At 39.6% G+C, this 20,684-nt stretch overlaps 2 protein-coding genes across 2 annotated transcripts in view; one reads left to right on the forward strand and one right to left on the reverse strand.

The window, feature by feature from the left end:
* LOC311047414 (cerebellin-1-like) overlaps positions 1-20,684 on the reverse strand; it is an 878,463-nt gene that overhangs the window by 95,607 nt on the left and 762,172 nt on the right. The window lies entirely within an intron of this gene.
* On the forward strand, positions 15,018-19,468 carry LOC311047839 (proteinase-activated receptor 2-like; the record flags this gene model as incomplete). Its single annotated transcript, XM_084060790.1, has 2 exons — positions 15,018-15,090; positions 18,654-19,468. The coding sequence occupies 2 exons, from the start codon at positions 15,018-15,020 to the stop codon at positions 19,466-19,468; spliced, it is 888 nt and encodes a 295-aa protein (XP_083916916.1).

The following is a 20,684-nucleotide window of genomic DNA, read 5'->3' on the forward strand; positions in this document are numbered from 1 at the left end:
AAAGACGTCATTGGCAGTGAATGAGTTAACCATTTAAACCCTGTTTTATACTTCAGCGTAGAGCTGACAATTTTGAGAAAACATTATGCATAATGAGTACTTTTATTTTGGTACTGTATATTTTGGTGTCAACGCTTTTTTTAAAACTTTTCCTCAAGTAACATTTTGAATAAAGGACTTCTTTTTGCCTTGTGGTATTTCTACTTTTACTTATGTAATATATATATATATATCTATTATTACAAAGTTAAAAGATTGGTTTATTTTTTTGGTTTATTTTTCGTTCTTAAAACAAAACAACCACCAACTTATCCTGAACCACCTCTACAGTATTGTCCACAAATCTATAATATGGTACCGTAGTTTAAAATGGAGGACGTCGCACAGCTCGTAGCCACAATGCAATAGTTTTATTTCCATTTTTACACACCTCTATAATTAACACGCATACACATACCTCTATAATGAACATACTTACATGCATTTACTAGTTTAGCTGTTTTGATTCAAAACCAAAAATTACATCAAATTGGAGAATCATTCTACACTTGTTGCAGTGGGACTGTGGATGTGCTTATATGTTTTGAGCTGATCCTTTCTAATGAAACGTATCCCACAATTCACAGTGATAGGGTTTCTCTGTATGTGTGTATGATGCCTGACTGAGTAAAACCCCCTTCCACACTGACTATCACTGGATGATTGAGAGAGGCTTTTTCCACATTGTTCACAATGGAAAGGTTTATGGTTTGTCCATTTGACTTCTTCTTGCACCACTGGTCCACAGTTCCTATTATAATGTGAATGTACATGAATTATATAATGTAATATAAATAATACATACTATAATGTAATAATATACTGTAATGTGAGTGTTGGTTGATAATGAATGTCATTCTCTGCACACCTGCTTCAGCCAATTAAATCACTGTTGAGTAGCTCTCCTTTAGCCAATCACTGCTGCTCTTCCTACTGTATACAGCAGTAGAAGGGTGTTAGTGACAATCGTATCGCTGTCGGAAGAAACCTTGTCTCCATGTTTAATCTTATGTTTTTCCCCGCTCCATAAACTAATGCCTTATTTCATTCTTGATCGTATGACAGTGATGCACTAAAGTAACAAAAAATAGGCGATCTACAAGCTCACGATGCATTTGTGAGCTTGTGGATCGGCCTCTTTTTTGTTAATTTGTTTTTACTTTTTGCTTTAAATTTTATTTTATATTTTGAAAAGGCTTGGTTTTAATTTCGTTTTTCTTAGTTAGATTTAAAATGTTCTTGCAATATGGGGTAGTCAGGGTTGAGATTCTTCGAAAAAAAATAAACATAGTCGATCTACAAGCTCACAACGTGTGACATCGCGACACGTTGTGAGCTTGTAGATTTTTGCCAAATGTTAAACAGGGCTTAAAACTGGCACAGCGGGGTTCGATTAACGCCGTGGGCGCTGGGGGCGTGTTCTCTCCTCCGCGTCATCAGTGCCCATACCCTAGGTGGGGTTGACGAAAGGGCCTTTCTGTGTGGTGTTTGCATGTTCTTTGATTGATTGAATATTTTATTAGGCAGAAATGTACATAACAACACAAGTACAGTTAAAACACTTTGTCTAACAGGTCCGTCCAAAAAAGTCCTTGCGGTCTTGTTTCCATTGAGGTCCTTGGTATTCAATTCATAGACATGTAAAGTACCAACTTAAATCTCAAATCTACACTCAGCTAGTTTCATGGCAAACCACCCATTAGATTTTGAGTTACAGAATGGCCTTTGGTCTAAGAATCCGTAGGGTTCTTTATAGTCACTACCAATTAGCATGACCTCACAAATTGCATTAGTTTAGAAGAAAAAAGCCAAACCTTCTCTTTAACAATACAAATATACAGGTATATAGGCAAACACTTCTTAGCCTTTGCCTCACAACAATTGTCCAAAGAATGCCATACTTTTCATACAAGTGTAGAATATCATGGTATTGTTAAAGTATCCCAGGTCTCTCAGCAAACGAGGTAGCTCCTCCTCCACTTTGGATTTAGGCATCTCAAAAGTTGGGTCCACCAGCTGGTGAATGAACTCAAACGTTTTGAGGAACTCCTTGGTGGAGGGGGAGCCTGGAGGGTTCTGGTGGACACACCTCCTGGGTACTCGTTTTCTGTGAGGAGCTCTCACAACCTCCTGACGGGCTGCTGTACGTAGGATTTGTCGTGGAGAGGTCTGGGGTCCCTCATTTTGTCAGATAGTCCTCCTAAGAGGCTGTTGCATCCTCCGATGCTGCTTTTTAAGATTTTAAACACACTCCACTAGCCCGAGCTCCTAAAGAAGGTGGTCTTCCTCTCAGAGGTCCCAGACTGGGGTTTTGCTCATGTTGAGCTTTCCGTAGGAGGGGTTGTACACTTTTACGATCCATTTCTTGTTAATGAAGTAGGCCTTTATTTATTTTGACTTGAAGGACTTCTTTCCTTTGGAGGCGACTTTGGTTCAAGAAGCTTCTCCCCTTGTCCCCAAGGGTAGGTAGCCTCACGAAAAACATGCAGTAATGCTGGTCTCTATACTGCCTCACCCTGGTCAGTCGGGGCGCCTGATGGAGGGGAACGGAACTGGTTGGAATAACGTGTTCCTCCCACGCGCTACGTCCTACTGGGGGAAACTCCCCCCTGTCAGGTGATAAGAAGCAAAAGTCGTGGGATAAAGATAGATAAATAAATAAAGGGCACAGCAAAAATATTGTATAAAGTAAGATAGATGTTATATCCAAAATACTAGAAATATTGACAAAGTCTAAAACCATCTATTCTTTCTCTTAGTTTAGTTTTGTAAACAATACAGTTTCAGTACATTTTTGTTAGTTTTTGTAAAGCCTTGTTTTTATTTGTATTTCAGTGGATTATAATGTTTTTTTTGTTCCTCCTAGTTGTATTTATTTCATATATTGATGTATATCTTTAGCTGCATTACATGAATTTGCGCTGAAAGCCAGTAAGATTATTCTGCCTTTCAGGTTTTATTTTGCTTATTTTATTTTATTTCTTTTTTTGGGTGGGTGGCGGCCTCATTTTGGTTTTCCCTGAGGACTGTGGGCCGGATTGAGATGGTCAAAGGGCCGATTCCGGTCCGTATGTTGCCCATGTGGGGTCTAGATTTTGACCGCTTGTATCCGCTGTTCTACAATCTCACAATGCATTGCGTTGTGAGCTTGTAGATCAGCTATTAGACCCTCCAGAAAAACGCGGGCAAAAATCCTTGATTATGCGGGCTAAAACTCTTGATTATGCGGGCTAAAATCCTTGATTCTGCGATGAAATATGCGTTTTCTTTTGCAATTTTATGCGGTGAAATTGCGGGAAGTTGCGAAATTTGCGGCAATATGCGGCAATATGCGAAATATGCGATGCGAATCGCATATTATCCGATGCGATGTGCGTATTATGCGATGCGCATATTATGCGATGCGTGTATTATGCGATGCGATGCGCGTATTATGCGATGCGCATATTATGCGATGCGTGTATTATGCGATGCAGCCTTTTTGAAAAAACGTTACCCCCGCATAATTATGCGCCATTTTGCTGATTATGCGGTAAATTCTGCGATCGCATAAACGCATTTTTCTGGAGGGTCTAAGCTATTTAGAATATGGAAGCTGGGGTTCAAGTGGTTAATGAGCACTGCTCGCCACTTCTAGAAGTGTGTGTGTGTGTGTGTGTGTGTGTGTGTGTGTGTGTGTGTGTGTGTGTGTGTGTGTGTGTGTGTGTGTGTGTGTGTGTGTGTGTGTGTGTGTGTGTGTGTGTGTGTGTGTGTGTGTGTGTGTGTGTGTGTGTGTGTGTGTGTGTGTGTGTGTGTGTGTGTGTGTGTGTGTGTGTGTGTGTGTGTGTGTGGACGCCTTATCCGACAACGTCGCACTGATAAGAACCAGTATGTGCGCACAGGCGGGAAACCTAAATAACCCGACCGCTCATCAGATGTAATGGAAAAGTGGTCACAGCACTCGCAATGCTGTTTTCCTCCCAGTGTGGAGGAAGAATGCTGAGGATGTTTACTGAGATGTAATTCTTCAAATAAATACTCCTTGGTTTCAGTTGTGTGTAATCAATAATAGCCATTCTCAAAGCAGTGGTCCTCCAAACCCTGCACCTGCATTTGCTGTCATTAGAATCAGTGGCGTGCACAGACATTTTGAGGGGCAGGTGCTCAAGTAAATTACACTTTTTTTGGTTTACTTGGTCTGCTCTTTTTTCCCCTCTACACCTATACCTCTTTGCCAAAAATAGCCGATCTACAAGCCCACAACGCCTCGCAGCGTGAGGCGTTGTGGGCTTGTAGATCGGCTATTTTTGGCTAAAGTTCTCCTCAGAAAAGGGATGCTAGGTTTCGAGTGGTTACGGTAAAAAGAAAAATATCACACAAAGATTTGGCGGACCCCCTGTAGTAACTCTGAGGACCCCCTAGGGGTCCCGGACCCCCTGTTGAAGACCCCTGCTGTAAACTGAAAAAAAAAAACGTTTTTTCTCTTTTTTTTCCAAAAGGGCACTTCTGGTCAAGAGGGCAATAGGCAGGTGCTCTAGCACCACCTAGAGTCTATCTGTGCACGTCCCTGATTAGAATAGAGGGAGCGCTCTCTATGATCACGGCAGCAGAGCTTGTCTGCTTGCACAGCTGCAGCCCAGCCATTAAAGCCTGATTTATGGGCCGTAGCACGAAGGTGTCGGGTGCAGATAACGGACGAGAATAGCAGACCTCCAAGCTCACAACGGTGGCCGCATTCGCAACACCTTGTGAGCTTGTATATCAGCTACAGTATTAAGTATATGTGTCGCTAAAGAGCGCCTGTCCAGCCAGGAGGACGTGGAATCGAATGAAACCAGCACTCCCTAAAACGAGAGGTTTACGGGATCTGTTGGGAATTGATTACATGAACCAGCACCTGCCAAAACCCATGAGCACAAACCCCTGCAGCTGATGCCGAAAGTGTTCACTTTGTGTATTTTATGTTTCCATGTTTTACATTGTTTTATTTTTTGTATAATTACAGTTAAATGTAATTTTCATATATTGAAGTTTGTTGTAATAAAAAAAAAAACTTTATATTATTTGTTCGCTTATTTGTTTTTGTCATAGTCGAATGTTCTTAAATTTGGATGATAATAATAATAATAATAATACAAACACTTTATATAGCGCTTTTCTGAGTACTTGAAGTCTCTTTACAAAACAGCAATGAAATAAAAACAACTTCATTAGGAAAAACAAGTTAAAAGGCTAAAAGCTATACAAGGAAAGGTAAAAGGGGGGATTAGGAAGGGAACCTCTGCTTTTCTCCCACACTAGCCCACCACCACAGTGACACAAATAAAGCATCTATAATGAGGTAGAGTGATTAAATAAGCATTAATTTATAAAATACATGTGTATCACTAACTTAAACACTGTTGAAGGTTTTCACTTCTATCTGTAAGGCAGTACAATTTATATTCCTGTTTTATTATTGATTTATGTATTAACTTATTTCAGTTTAATTGTGAACTGTATTCTGAATACTATTTATTTTCCTATTGTATGTATTCATGTTTCATTTCTGTTTTGTTCTCATAAGACTGCATTGTGAACTGGTTCATTATGTAGGTTCACATTGTTATGAATATAGTTGAATGGGGGGGGGGGGTCCTATCAGACATAGTTATGAATATAGTTGAATGGAGGTCTTAGAGGAGACGGTAAACAGACTGATAGGAAGGACACCTGCATAGTTCACATGGGAGTGAGAAATGCTGTGAACTAAAACACTGAGCCGGGTCCATTTGGTTACATGTGTATCCTCTGAGGTTACATTTGTATCCTTAGATCTCTGCATTTAGTCTTCACCAACTTTCACATCTTTGTCTCCTGTAAAACCTTCTGAGGCAAACACACAATGGACCCTTCGCTAAACCCCACCCCAAAAGCGATTTGTCCAATGCCAGCTTAGCAACTGTTGTTAGCCTGGCATAGGTCTGGCAAGCTTTCGTCACCTGCCATAGCTGTCAATGTTATTTCGCCCGCACACACACACACACACACACACACACACACACACACACACACACACACACACACACACACACACACGCACAATCATTTGCAACATAATAGCAAGAATAGGAATACCACAATAACGCAATGGTGACTATGACCCACGTAGGCCTACCCAAACCCGTTGGAGGCTGCTTTTCCCAAGCTGAAATCTGCACTTAAACTGCAAGGCTGCATGGCTGTGTTGTTGAACACATACACAGCTTAACGTCAGGAAAGTTACACGACATGACTCACTCGCACAGGTGGTGTCAATAATAGGCTACTAATCCCCGTAATCGTAACAAAATTCAGAATCACAGCGCTGCCTGTTTCGGATTCCGCACGTTAAAGTATATTAATTCATTAATATACTATTTATTAACTGCTACTGCAGTCTTACCCTGCGGTACATGAAAACTCCTGTTACAGTCATGGATCAACTGAACAACACAGAATATTCTGTATTGTTCAATAAAAATCATTTTAATACAATCAGTGGCCATTTTCTCATAATGTACCTGAGTGCAATATACCTACCAACCGATAGGGTCGCTCAGTGAGGAGAAAATGGCCACCGATCAGATTAAAATGCTTTTTATTGAACAATACGGATGATATGGGTACTTCTGAGAGCCCGTACATAAATGTAACATCCGTGTAACATCCAAAGATTTGAGTTAAAAATGTTCGCTTTAAAACAATATATATTCAAAGATTTGCACACATTTTCACGATTTTTCAATAACAGCAGATCTACAAGCTCGTAGCGCGGCACTCGGCACCGAGGCGCGGCACTCGGGTTATATATATATATTTAAAAAAAAAAAAAGTTTAAACAAAACAATACACCGTTTGTACATTTGTTGCTCATACAGTATGTACGATATGCTATGCATTTTCCCATCTCATCACCATATTCCTTGTGGCCTACAACTGTAATAACCATAAAGTAACCTCCTTAATAATAAATGTCATTTGTAAAATGATAGACACTGCAGAGACTGAAGTTGGAAAGGCTGAGCCCAGTACCTGTGTCAGCGCCAAGGGGCCAGCTTGACTCCAATACGGAAGAGACAGTTCATATGAATGGCTAGTTTCACTGTTTTACCCCTGCTGGTGTCAGAAAGAATATTCTCTCATTGTAAGCGGATGGGATTTTGACGAACATTAGACTTAATTTTCTTACCTTAATAAACATTGTCATAAATACTATATGCTTCCAGTCGTTAGTTTAAAGTCTCCTTTCAATCATCATGATATGCGTTTTGCTAAATTATGGTCCCATTTATTTTAAAATTGACGATAAAGTAATCTATGCTCCGGGGGGGGGGGGGGGGGGCGGGATGATTTGATTGACAAGCTACACAACCAATAGCATTCATTCCCCGCCCACGCTCTCGATTGACAAGCTACCCAACCAATAGCATTCTTTGGGGATTGTTTTCTGGTTCCTGTTGCCGACTTGCTCTTTGGCATATATTAAAGATGGGGCGGGGTTTCAAATTCCTGAGCAATCGGCTTCATTTTCGGTCTGTAGAAACCAGGCTTTGTCCATCTCTTTATACAGTCTATGGTCAGCGCTGATCGTGCTGGCGGTGGCACGTGCATCGAACGCACGCGTTCATTCACTGGGCGCGCGAACGCCGATTAACGTTGAGGGGGGGGCCCTTTGATTTGGTGTAGCCCCCCCACGGCGCTGAGGAGCGTTGATCCGGGCCTGACCCCACAACATAAATTGTATCAAATTGTGTTGCAGATTCAACTTGTTCATAGATTTCATACAGTAGATAGCAGTGTTGTGTACATTCATGTTTGTTTGTTTACATGTTGTCCTTTCTATTAACAACCCTTTAAGACCTGAGGCGATTCTTAAAACTGTTTTCAAGAGGTTTCAAAAATAGCAGATCTACAAGCTCATAGTGCGGCACTCGGTGCCGCGCTATGAGCTTGTATATCTGCTATTTTTGAATAGCAAAAGAAATCTAACATGACACAGATGCGTTCCAGGTCTTAATGGGTTAAATTGTTGGATTCATGTTAATGTATATTTTCAGACATTTAACCACTTAAATCCTCATAGTGAACTTGACCATTCGCTCTTTTTCCCCTCTGCACCAAACGTCTTCGCCGAAATATAGCTGATCTACAAGCCCACAGATCAGCTATTTTCAGTGAATGTTGCCCCCAGAATAGGGACGCTAGGGTTCAAGTGGTTATTGGTTAATACTAAATAAAATTTAAAGTTCCTATCACACAACGATTTGGCGGACCCCTGTAGTAACTTTGAGGACCCCCTATAAAGGTCAAGTCCATGGGACAACACATCTCCTGCATTGCAAATGTTCCTTTGACTCTGGGATTGTGATTTAAATTTAAAACAGTATTATTTAAATTTTATAATGCATGAATACATCAATAAACAAATAAATAAATACATACATTCAAGCAATAAAATAGAGCAAATTAATTAAATTATTTGGTGGAAAATGTCAATAATAATATGGCCAAAACAGGTTACTAATTTTGAAGTGACGCGCTGTGAGCTTGTATATCTGATATTTTTGAATAGTCAACGTATAAATGGATGAAGTGGTTAGCATGATTGTGATGCTAAGTTAACTACTTCTGCTGGGGACCCCCTGGAGCCCACTCAAGGACCCCTAGGGTCTACATATCTACAATATTAATATCTACATTAATATTCTGCTACCTACATTATTTAATAATCTACATATTAATATTCCATCATATTAGACAATATTAATGAACGGTTTTATAACATTAAAAGCTTATAGATCAGCTATTGTATTGGCTATTTTAACCACATTAATAGTCAAGAGAAAATGTAACACTTATAAAGAAGAAATATGGAGATACAAGGTGTCTGTAAAAAATAGAATAAATAATTTAAAATAAGCATAATACAATAAAAAAATATAATACATTCTACAAAGAGATTCCTTTTCTTTTTCTATGTTCTTTTTTTCAATTTGTTTTTCGGCTTTGTTATAATATAACAAAGCCGATGGTGTTTTGTTTTATATCTAAGTGTGTATGTGTTGTCTGTGTGGTTGTTTGTTATGGAAAATAACTTAAAAATCTGAATAAAAATAGTTTAAAATATAATAATAATGATGATAATAATAATAACAATAATAATAAAAACATACAATAGACACACAATGGTGCTTTTGAATGTGTCTTTATTGACAACATGAATATGAGCATTATGGAAGCTCTTTAATGTAATGCTACCAGGACCAGTGGTGGAAGAAGTACTCACATTTTTACTGGAGTAAAAGTACAAATACCATTTACAAGTACAAGTTACAATTTAGACATTTACACTCTTATCCACAATGACTTACAAGTATAACCACAATGTAGAAATACTCTATTACAAGTTAAATACATGCAAAAGCATTGTGATTAAAAAATACTTACAGTACTCATTATGCAGAATGGACTATTTAACTTTTTGTCACATTTGTCAAAATGTGTCAAAATCTTTCGTAAAATAGCAGATCTACAAGATCACAACGCGATGCATTGCGACACGTTGTGAGCTTGTAGATTGTAGCTATTTTGGAAGAGCCCAAGTCTAAAATAGGGCTTGAATGGTTAATGTATGATTTGTATTGATAATGTTAATCTACAAAGTAACTAGTAACTAAAGCAGTTGGATAATTGTAATGGAGTAAAAAGTATAATATTTGCCTCTGAGATGTAATGGATTGTCACATTAATATGTATTTGGCTGCAGACCCCCATCTGAATAGATTTAGAGCCAGAGACCCCCATAAGAGGAGATTTGAGATTTAAAAAAATATTACACATTATTATTTTTAAATAGCAGATCTACAAGCTCACAACACATCACTGCGAACTTGTAGATCTGCTATTTCTGAATAGTGAGTATAAAATAGTGTTGATTGTTATTATTATTATTAATAAAATAAAAGTATCTCTAAATTGTACTTAAGTAGAGTATTTGAGTAAATGTACTCAGTGAGTTTCCAGCCGTGTCAGTAGCAGTGTTACATAGAATAGAGCAGAAAACCACTGAATGTGTTGTGATTGGATGAGTCATCATAGAGCCTCCACCCACCAGGTATCCTCATGTCTACTGTGTCTCCCTGCTCCATCTCTACTATCACTCCATTAGACATGTATTCTAAATAGTCATGATTATTCTGTCCATAGTTATACGTGAGGTGCTGATTATTTTTATACATGATGATCTGCATATACTCTGATGATGAGGTAGCTGCAGTGAATCTGAAGTAATAAACTCCTTTCACTGGAGATCGAAAAAAACCTAGAACAAAGAGACACACACACACACACACACACACACACACACACACACACACACACACACACACACACACACACACACACACACACACACACACACACACGTTAACGCTTAAACGCAGTTAATTAAAACACAATAATTTGATGACCAGCGGACCGGTAGGCGGCGGCTCAGACCCAGACACAGACCCTTCACATAATTAACTTCATCACTTAATGTAAAGCTCATTAACATAATTAACTTCATCACTTAATGTAAAGCTCATTAACATAATTAACTGCATCACTTAATGTAAAGCTCATTAACATAATTAACTTCATCACTTAATGTAAAGCTCATTAACATAATTCACTTCATCACTTAATGTAAAGCTCATTAACATAATTCACTTCATCACATAATGTAAAGCTCATTAACATAATTCACTTCATCACTTAATGTAAAGCTCATTAACATAATTAACTTCATCACTTAATGTAAAGCTCATTAACATAATTCACTTCATCACTTAATGTAAAGCTCATTAACATAATTCACTTCATCACTTAAAGGACGACTTCACCACTTTTCAACCTATCTTCATATAATAGGTCCTCACTAATGCTCATGATAAAATGATACAATTTTTTTCTATTTGGTCTGTGTCTCATAGAAGGGCTGTGGACAGTCCAGAAACCTGTCTACCAGTGACATCATCGTTAGGCATGATTTTTTTTCTCCAAAAAGATTATTATTTTTTTATTCAGATTTTTATAAAGGCGAGAACAATGGGATCTATTATTGCATTGCAACTTTCCAGGAATACAAAGCCTGCATTTTCTATTAGCTTGTATTCCCCATCGATGATGTCACTGGTAGACGGGTTTCTGAACTGTCTACAGCCCTCCTCTAAGACACAGACTGATTAGAAAAAAATTTTACCATTTTATCATGAGCATTAGTGAGGACCTATTATATGAAGATATGTTGAAAAGTGGTGAAGTCGTCCTTTAATGTAAAGCTCATTAACATAATTAACTTCATCACTTAATGTACAGCTCATTAACATAATTAGCATAATCACCACCTACCTGTAGATGTATTGTAGGCGTTGCCGATGTTAGTGAAGACCTTCTTATAAACCAGAGTGGTTTCAGAACTAAATGGTCCAACCCATCCATAATTACCCAACCCAGCAGAGAAGGCCACCTTTGGTTGGTCTGTCAACACAGGAGCATTATCACATTATTATATGATTATAAAAACATAGATTATACTATTATCACATTATTGATATTGTTAAAGCATATATTGTACTATTAATAATCACATGATGTGATAATAAAAGCATATATTATGCTATTAATTATGATACTATTAATATAATTATAAAGTTGTTGTCGGGCAGAAACCTCATATATCCATATTTCAACTTTTTATGTTTTTTTTATGACAAATTAATGCCCTACTTCATCATACAAGAGTGTTGCAAAAATCGTGAAAATAGCAGATCTACAAGCCCACAGTGTGTGGCAATGTGAGCTTGTAGATCTGGTATTTTCAGTATTCTAAATTATTTTAATAATAATGAAAAAGGAATGGTTTGGATACATTTACACCTGACAGTGACGATAAAAGCATATTTTACTATTTATTATCAGTTTATTTATAATAATTATAAAATCATTATATTATACTATTAATTATCACATTATATATTAACATATCGTTGTTGTCGGGTAGAAAAGCATCTCCATATTTAGACTTTTTATATATATTTTAAATGAATGCCTTACTTTATCATACAAGAGTGTCACACAAAAATAGTGAAAATATCTATAAGCTCTTTGTAGATCTGCTATTTTCACTATTTAGACACACTGTGAGCTTGTAGATCTGCTATTTTTGAATAGCTAACGTATAGATGGATAAAGTGGTTCAAATGATTGTGATGCTATAGAGCAGTGGTTCTCAAAGTGGGGTCCAGGGACCCCCAGGGGGTCCCCAGCAAAATGAGTTAATATAGCGTCACAATCATTTTAACCACTTTAACAGATGTTAAAGTGGATCTACAAGCTCACTATGAGCTTGTAGATCTGCTATTTTTGAAAAATTCCCTGGCACAAAATATGTTTGAGAACCATTGCTATAGGGGGTCCCCAGCAATAGTAGATAGGTTTGCTTTTGCTGGGGACCCCCTTGAACCCCCTCAAGGACCCCTGGGGGTCCCCGGACCCCACTTTGAAAACCACTGATATATAGGTCTACGCCCATATACAGGTCCATTATGTGTGGAGTTTTGTTGTTTGTGGACTTTTGTTTTACTTTTAGTAAATAAACATTCATTCAGTCTTATGCATACATGAAGAACCGTTTGTCTAGAACCACGATCACACCCATATGACCAGTGGTGGAACAAGTACTCAATAAAAGTAAAAGTATCAATACTGCAATGTAGAAGTACTCTGTTACACATGAAAGTCTGAAATTCAAAATGTACTTGAGTAAAAGTAACAAAATGTACTTAAAGTACCAAAAGTAAAAGTACTAAAATGTTTGAAAATAGCAGATCTACACGCTCACAACGCGTCACAATGCGACGCATTGTGAGCTTGTAGATCAGCTCTTTTCAAATAGCCTAGGTAGAATACGGCTAAAGTGGTTAATATATGTTCTATAATGTAATATATTTATATATCTGCAAAGTAACAAGTAGGCTAACTAAAGTTTTCAATTAATTGTAGTGGAGTAAAAGTACAATATTTGCCTCTGAGATGTAGTGGAGTAGAAGTAAAAGAATACCTCAAAATGGTACAGTACAATACTGGAGTAAATGTACTTCAGTACTTAGTTACTTTACACTGGGTATGACCATATATGGGTGTACCCATATATGGGCATATAGTGATGACATCATGGATCTCCATATGGGCATAAAAAGGAACAGACAGACAGACAGACAGACAGACAGACGGGTACAACAGGTATTACATAACCAGGTGGGAAATACATTTACAACTTTTATATTTGATAAACATACTTACTGGACAGTTCCGATACTTTGTCCTCGATGACAGTCATCCTCGTTTCTACAGCGGACAGCCGAGCATCATGAGCTGAAATCAATACAACATGAATATTAAATTAATACAATATGAATATTAAATCAATAAAACATTAACATTAAATCAATAAAACATTAACATTAAATCAATAAAACATTAACATTAAATCAATACAACATTAATAAAACAATAATATTAAATCAATTCAAAATTCATATCTAATCAATACAACATTAATATGAAAACAATACTACATTCATATTCAATCAAAAATGCTCCTACATGTGGATTATATGGATCAAACATACAGTAAATAACTTGATGAAAACATGATCAGATCAACTGAAGGAATTACAAGTAAAGTAAGGCATTTTTCAACACTGTCCTCTCATAGATGCATTGACTGAACAACATTCTGGTTTAATTACCTTCACTTTCTGTCTTCAAGTTCACCACCTGGTCTTCAGTGGTACTGAGTCTGGTCTGTATGCTCTGGACCTGGTCTTCAGTGGTACTGAGTCTGGTCTGTATGCTCTGGACCTGGTCTTCAGTGGTACTGAGTCTGGTCTGGATGCTCAGGACCTGGTCTTCAGTGGTACTGAGTCTGTGCTGGATGCTCTGGACCTGGTCTTCACTGGTACTGAGTCTGGTCTGGAGGAGTTCAACCTGGTCTTCAGTGGTACTGAGTCTGGTCTGGATGCTCTGGACCTGGTCTTCAGTGGTACTGAGTCTGTGCTGGATGCTCTGGATCTGGTCTTCACTGGTACTGAGTCTGGTCTGGAGGAGTTCAACCTGGTCTTCAGTGGTACTGAGTCTGGTCTGGAGGAGTTCAACCTGGTCTTCAGTGGTACTGAGTCTGGTCTGGATGCTCTGGATCTGGTCTTCACTGGTACTGAGTCTGGTCTGGAAGAGTTCAACCTGGTTCTGGCTGGCAGTCAATTCGGCAGCCATTTCTGGAAAACATATCACAGCGAAAGATTTTAAACACATTTCATCCTGTACCTTTACACATTCTTCAAGCTCCATTTTTGGCACAACAAGCATGTTGCCTCTTGACCATTCTAACCAGCATTTTATTTTAACATACCTTCCATCTCATGTTTGCTGATGGCCAACTCCACCCGAAGATCAGACACTAAGTCTCTCTGCTCCTTGGCTTCTTCCTCTACGTTCTTCAGCATCTGTCGCTGTTCTACCACTGTGTTTCTCAGCCCCTGGACTTCTCCTTCGCTGGCTGTCACCTTGGCCTCCATGGTCTTCAGCTTCTCTCCCTGTACTACCACAGTGTCTCCCTGTACTAACACCATGTCCCTCAGTTCCTTCATTTCAGCCCATATGTTGGGTTCTAAGACGGTACCTGGTTCTACATTGTTGTCTCTCTCATTGAGCGCTCCTCTCTCCCCCTGAGCTCCAGCCTCAGAGAGACACAACAGTAGAACAAGCAAAGCCCCAGCAGTCTTCATTCTGGAACAGAGTGACTGAATACTGTACGGTCCAGCACGTCTTTTATACTCTCCCTCCTCATAGACTAGCATTGGACACGGCATGGTGCCCAGTGGAAAGTTAATCTACAAGCTGGACCCTAAATAAAGTCAAGGTCTGAGAGCGCCAACATGTGGTCCACGATAAGAGCTGGCATGGCTGTACGCCCTGGCTCTGGAAAGAGCGGCTGTGAATATATTCAAGGTAATCAGCTGTTATTATTACAATAAGCGGCGTGGGCTTGTTTTTCTGCTGTCATGTGAGGACACTGAGGTTAGAGTGTTCACTGACACGTTGTTCACATGAAGCAAATGATCACTTTAAAATAGATTGATATTTATTCAAATGATCACTCAAAATTACACACATTTATTCTAATGATCACTTTAAAATACTTTGATATTCATTGAATAGACATGAAGTATAAATGTTTTCTGTTTTCTCTGTTTAAAGGTGTTTGTGTGTCAAGTCCAGCATTTATCCTCTCTTAAATATGAGTTTACTACTTATTTATTGAGAGCCTTTGGCAGCTCTTTCCCCCCAGGTTTTGTTTTAATCATTTTAGGGTTGATCTTCTTTACATATCCTCCCATACGTCTATGGTGCATGCTGCAGTATGTCCTCTCCTTCTTTACATATCCTCCCAGTGTGTCTATGGTGCATGCTGCAGTATGGCATCTCCTTCTTTACATATCCTCCCAGTGTGTCTATGGTGCATGCTGCATGTCCTCTCCTTTTATCCTTGCTGTCGTGTAGAAACCTCATGTTACTTTTCAGCATTCAAATTCAAATGTAACAAAAAATCAACAATAGCCGATCTACAAGCCTGAGCTTGTAGATCGGCTATTGTTGCTACGTTTGTGTGACACTGTAGCATGATGACGAGGTAAGACATTAATTTATGAAACAAATAATAATGACAAATAAAAATATGGAGATAAGACAGTAAGGATATCCTTGGTTCTGGACATGATGTCATAGTAAGAGAACATTCTGCACACATCAGTGAAAATAGCAGATCTACAACCTTCATTCATAACAGATCCACAAGTTGTGAGTGTTGTAAGATCAGTTATTTTGGAGGTATTATGCAGGCAGACAGACAGACAGACAGGCAGGCAGACAGACAGACAGGCAAGCAGGAAGACAGACAGACAGACGCGCTCGCAGGAAGACAGACAGGCAGGCAGACAGGCTCGCAGGAAGACAGACAGGCAGACAGGCTCGCAGGAAGACAGACAGGCAGACAGGCTCGCAGGAAGACAGACAGACAAGCTTGCAGGAAGACAGACAGACAGACAGGCTCGCAGGAAGACAGACAGACAGACAGGCTCGCAGGAAGACAGACAGACAGACAGGCTTGCAGGAAGACAGACAGACAGACAGGCAAGCAGGAAGACAGACAGACAGACGCGCTCGCAGGAAGACAGACAGACAGACAGGCTCGCAGGAAGACAGACAGGCAGACAGGCTCGCAGGAAGACAGACAGACAAGCTTGCAGGAAGACAGACAGACAGACAGGCTCGCAGGAAGACAGACAGACAGACAGGCTCGCAGGAAGACAGACAGACAGACAGACTCGCAGGAAGACAGACAGACAGACAGGCTCGCAGGAAGACAGACAGACAGACAGACTCGCAGGAAGACAGACAGACAGACAGACTCGCAGGAAGACAGATAGACAGACGGGCTCGCAGGAAGACAGACAGACAGACAGGCTCGCAGGAAGACAGACAGACAGACGGGCTCGCAGGAAGACAGACAGACAGACAGACTCGCAGGAAGACAGATAGACAGAGTCCTGCTATTTGACCGATGAATGACAAGTGACATTCAGGGGTATTATAGTTAAATTAAATAAAAGGTATTATAGTTAAATTAAAGGTATTATAGTTAAATTAAAGGTATTATAGTTAAATTAAATTAAAGGTATTATATATAATACCTTTAATTTAATTTAACTATAGTTAAATTAAAGGTATTATAGTTAAATTAAATAAAAGGTATTATAGTTAAATTAAAAATATTTATTCATAAAATATAAAAAAGGAGGGGAGGGCTTTAACCTCTTGAACCCTAGCTTCACTAGTCTGGAGAGAACATTCCGCAAAAATAGCAGATCTATAAGCTCACAGCGTGTCACATTGCAACACCATGTGAGCTTGTAGATCTGCTGTATCTGTGCATCGTGCTCCAGAAGTCAAACCATCTGCAGGTCAATGATTGACCTGTGTGTGTGTGTGTGTGTGTGTGTGTGTGTGTGTGTGTGTGTGTGTGTGTGTGTGTGTGTGTGTGTGTGTGTGTGTGTGTGTGTGTGTGGGGAGAGGGGGGGCATGTCATTGCAGGCAACATTTTAAATTCATTTTATTGTCTGTAATTTATTTCATAAAATGATTTTCCCAAAATATTCAATATAGCGAAAATCGCTATTTCTTCGTGTCACTTTGGAAAGTCGACAATACAGACACGAACACACACACACACTCACACTCACACTCACACTCACACTCACACTCACACTCACTCACAGCTCATGAGGTTATGAGGTTAAATGTTCATATTCTATCAATCTCCATACAGTGTCTATAATATTTATATAATATGCATAATTTAAACTTCTTACAATTGTTTTATTTGTAAATGAACGTCCTACTTTGTCATACTATAGTGTTATATAAAAATAGCAGAAACATAGCAGATCTACAAGCTCACAATGTGTCACAATATCATGCGATGGGAGCTTGTAGATCTGCTATTTTTGCTACATAAAAAGAATACTTTTAACTTTAAGTGAAAGTGGTTTTGGACATACAAGGTTTCCACCTGACAGTGATTGAAAGCTGAAATTATTTGACAATGTTGTAATGAAATGAATGAATATTTCATGTTTAATTCAAATATAACCTCTCTCTATCTCTCTCTCTCGCTCTCTCTCTCTCGCTCTCTCTCTCCCTCTCTCCCCCCTCCCTCCCGTGTGTGTGTGTGTGTACATGAGCAGCAGTGGAAAAGCTGTTTTTAGCTGAACTAATCTACGTATCAGTGTTTAAATATTAACGTGTGTGTGTGTGTGTGTGTGTGTGTGTGTGTGTGTGTGTGTGTGTGTGTGTGTGTGTGTGTGTGTGTGTGTGTGTGTGTGTGTGTGTGTGTGTGTGAGAGAGAGAGAGTGTGAGTGAGGACACGCAGTCCTTAAAGTTACTAAAAGTTTACTCAAAGGTTTATTTTATAAACATTATGTATGTATTTAAATTATTTCCTCTTATGTACGTATAGAAAATGTAACTTTGTAACAAAATGTCTCTCTAAGAAGTTAGAGGCTTAATTTAAATCTCGAATGTAATAAATGTAATAATAATGATAATATCTAGCCTCACAAACATGCTAATTGAACCAACAGAAACAGAGAGGTAGTCTATTGTTATTTGTCTTCAATGTGAGAGCTCAGTGCATTGACTGACAGACAGACAGACAGACAGACAGACAGACAGACACATAACTCCACCTTTACAATAAATATAATAAATCTATATTAATAAATGTCTACATATTGGTATAGATCTATAAGGTGTGCGTGCGTGCGTGCGTGCGTGCGCGTGTGCGTGTGCGTGTGTGTGTTTGTGTGTGTGTGTGTGTTTGTGTGTGACACTGAATGACTGCCTGACTTTAACCCATTAAATCCAGGAAAGCATCATTTTAGAGTTTTACGTTGGCTGTTCAAAAACAGCCGATCTACAAGCTCTCATTGCATCACTTTGTGCCGCGCTGTGAGCTTGTATCCCCCTAAAGATCGCTTACCACTTTAATGGAAATGACTGGATCTTTGGAGAGGGGCTGTGCAAAGTCTTGGTGGGGTTCTTCTATGGGAACATGTACTGCTCCATCCTCTTCATTGCCTGTCTGAGTGTACAAAGGTGCTGGGTTGTGGTCGACCCTTTCTCTGAGCAGAACAACAAAATGGCAATTGGTGTCTGTGTGTCCATTTGGGTTTTCATCTGGACCACCACCATTCCTCTATACCAGTATAATCACACCGTTAGAGTCATAGACCTCAATATTACCACCTGCCATGATGTTCATGCCATGTCGGACTTAAATGACTTCGCTTCTGTCAAGTACCCTTATTACTACTTCATGTTAATGGCCACAGTTGTGTTTTTGATTCCTTGCATAGTGATTGTTGTGGCCTATGTCCTTATGCTCTGGTACCTGGAGAAGAAGATGGCACGTAACGTAAACAGAACAGCAGTGAAGAACCGTCACAAAGCTTTGGTGTTGATTGTGACGGTGTTGGTGACATTTCTGGTGTGTTTCGTCCCCAGTAACGTAATGCTGGTGATCCATTACTCTCTGCTGAGCATTGGGGAGACTACTGAATATGGCTTCTATATCATCACTCTGTGTTTGGCCAGCCTTAACAGTTGTCTAGACCCCTTTATTTATTACTTTGTGTCAGATGATTTCAGAAAGCATGTGAAGAACACACTGCTTTGTAGGAACGGGACAGGGACGTGCTGGCCACTGGGAAATGTGGGACAACTCCCGAGCGGCCGGACCATTCCAGGCCGAATCAGGTCGACCGTTTAAAAAACAAACAAACAAAAAAAAAATTGCCCCCGTCTTAGGATCATAACGGTAATTTTTAGGCCGCGCTTCGTTCCATTTTTTTGTGGCTGGGCGGCCCACAAAGTAAATATAACTCATGTAATTGGCCCACTGGCTTGTCTCTCATCTGAATGGCCAATCCTTGAGTAGCAAGCACCGGCCCGCAGAGCAGAGAGACATCACATTGGCCCACTGGCTTGTCTATCATCTGAATACCGGCCTATAGTGGCCCAATCACTGGCTACAGCGGCGTGGCCCAGGAGTTCCACCCAATCATATTACAGTTGATCTAAAAGTCCATAACGCGTCGCTGACTCATCGTGTTATGGGCTTGTAGATCTTCTATGTTCAGCACACGACACGACATGTTGAGCAGAGAGAGGGTAACCTCGCGTCACCAGACTTTCCACCTCGGAGGAAAGCCTGGTATTCGTTACTAAATGGCCCGTGTGATCCGGTCTAGGCCACGCCCACTGAAAAAAAAGGGGGGGGGAAATCCTCTGGTTCCGGGTGTGCGGGTTCTGTCTTTTCGGCGCCGCTTTGTTTTGGTTCCCCCTGTTAGCATTTAAATGCTAAATCGAGTATAACTGCTAGTTTAGTCTCGCCAGTCGCTACGAGTTGGAATAAAGGATGGATATACCAAACAAACTATTTCGACAAGCTAAACTACGCCGCATCAAGGGTTTTATTGGGTAGGCCCTAACATGACAATGCCCTTGATCGCGAGGAATTATTTTGGGGTGATACACAAGCCCCCCTGGTTCCGGCTTGTGCGGGTTCCAGCCGCCTGATCGGATCAGAAACCCAAAAATGGTATTGATACCAGGCTAGAGAGAGGGAGAAAAAGCATTTTACCATGTGAAGGAAGGAGGTGATGTTGATGTGGTAAGCAAGCACAGCAGAAAGACTGTAGGCCTTATCTTATCCAACATCATTAAGCATGGATAACGTTTTAAGCAGAAACTAGCGACGCATGATCGCATCACGTTGTGAATGTAGGCTGCGAATCAAAGTAAAACATGCTTTCTATCACACAATAGTTCAGAATAGTTGCCTATGCTTAGCTATCTGAAGAACATTGAACTGCAAACTGCATGTTGTTGGTGGGTTGCAACTATTGCAGCAACATTTTTTTTTTGAAAATAGCAGATCTACAAGCTCGCTTATAGATCTGCTATTTTCAAATGGTCAAAATGCA

Source organism: Gymnoscopelus microlampas (assembly GCF_963454915.1).
Source record: "Gymnoscopelus microlampas genome assembly, chromosome: 6".
Taxonomy (NCBI): domain Eukaryota; kingdom Metazoa; phylum Chordata; class Actinopteri; order Myctophiformes; family Myctophidae; genus Gymnoscopelus; species Gymnoscopelus microlampas.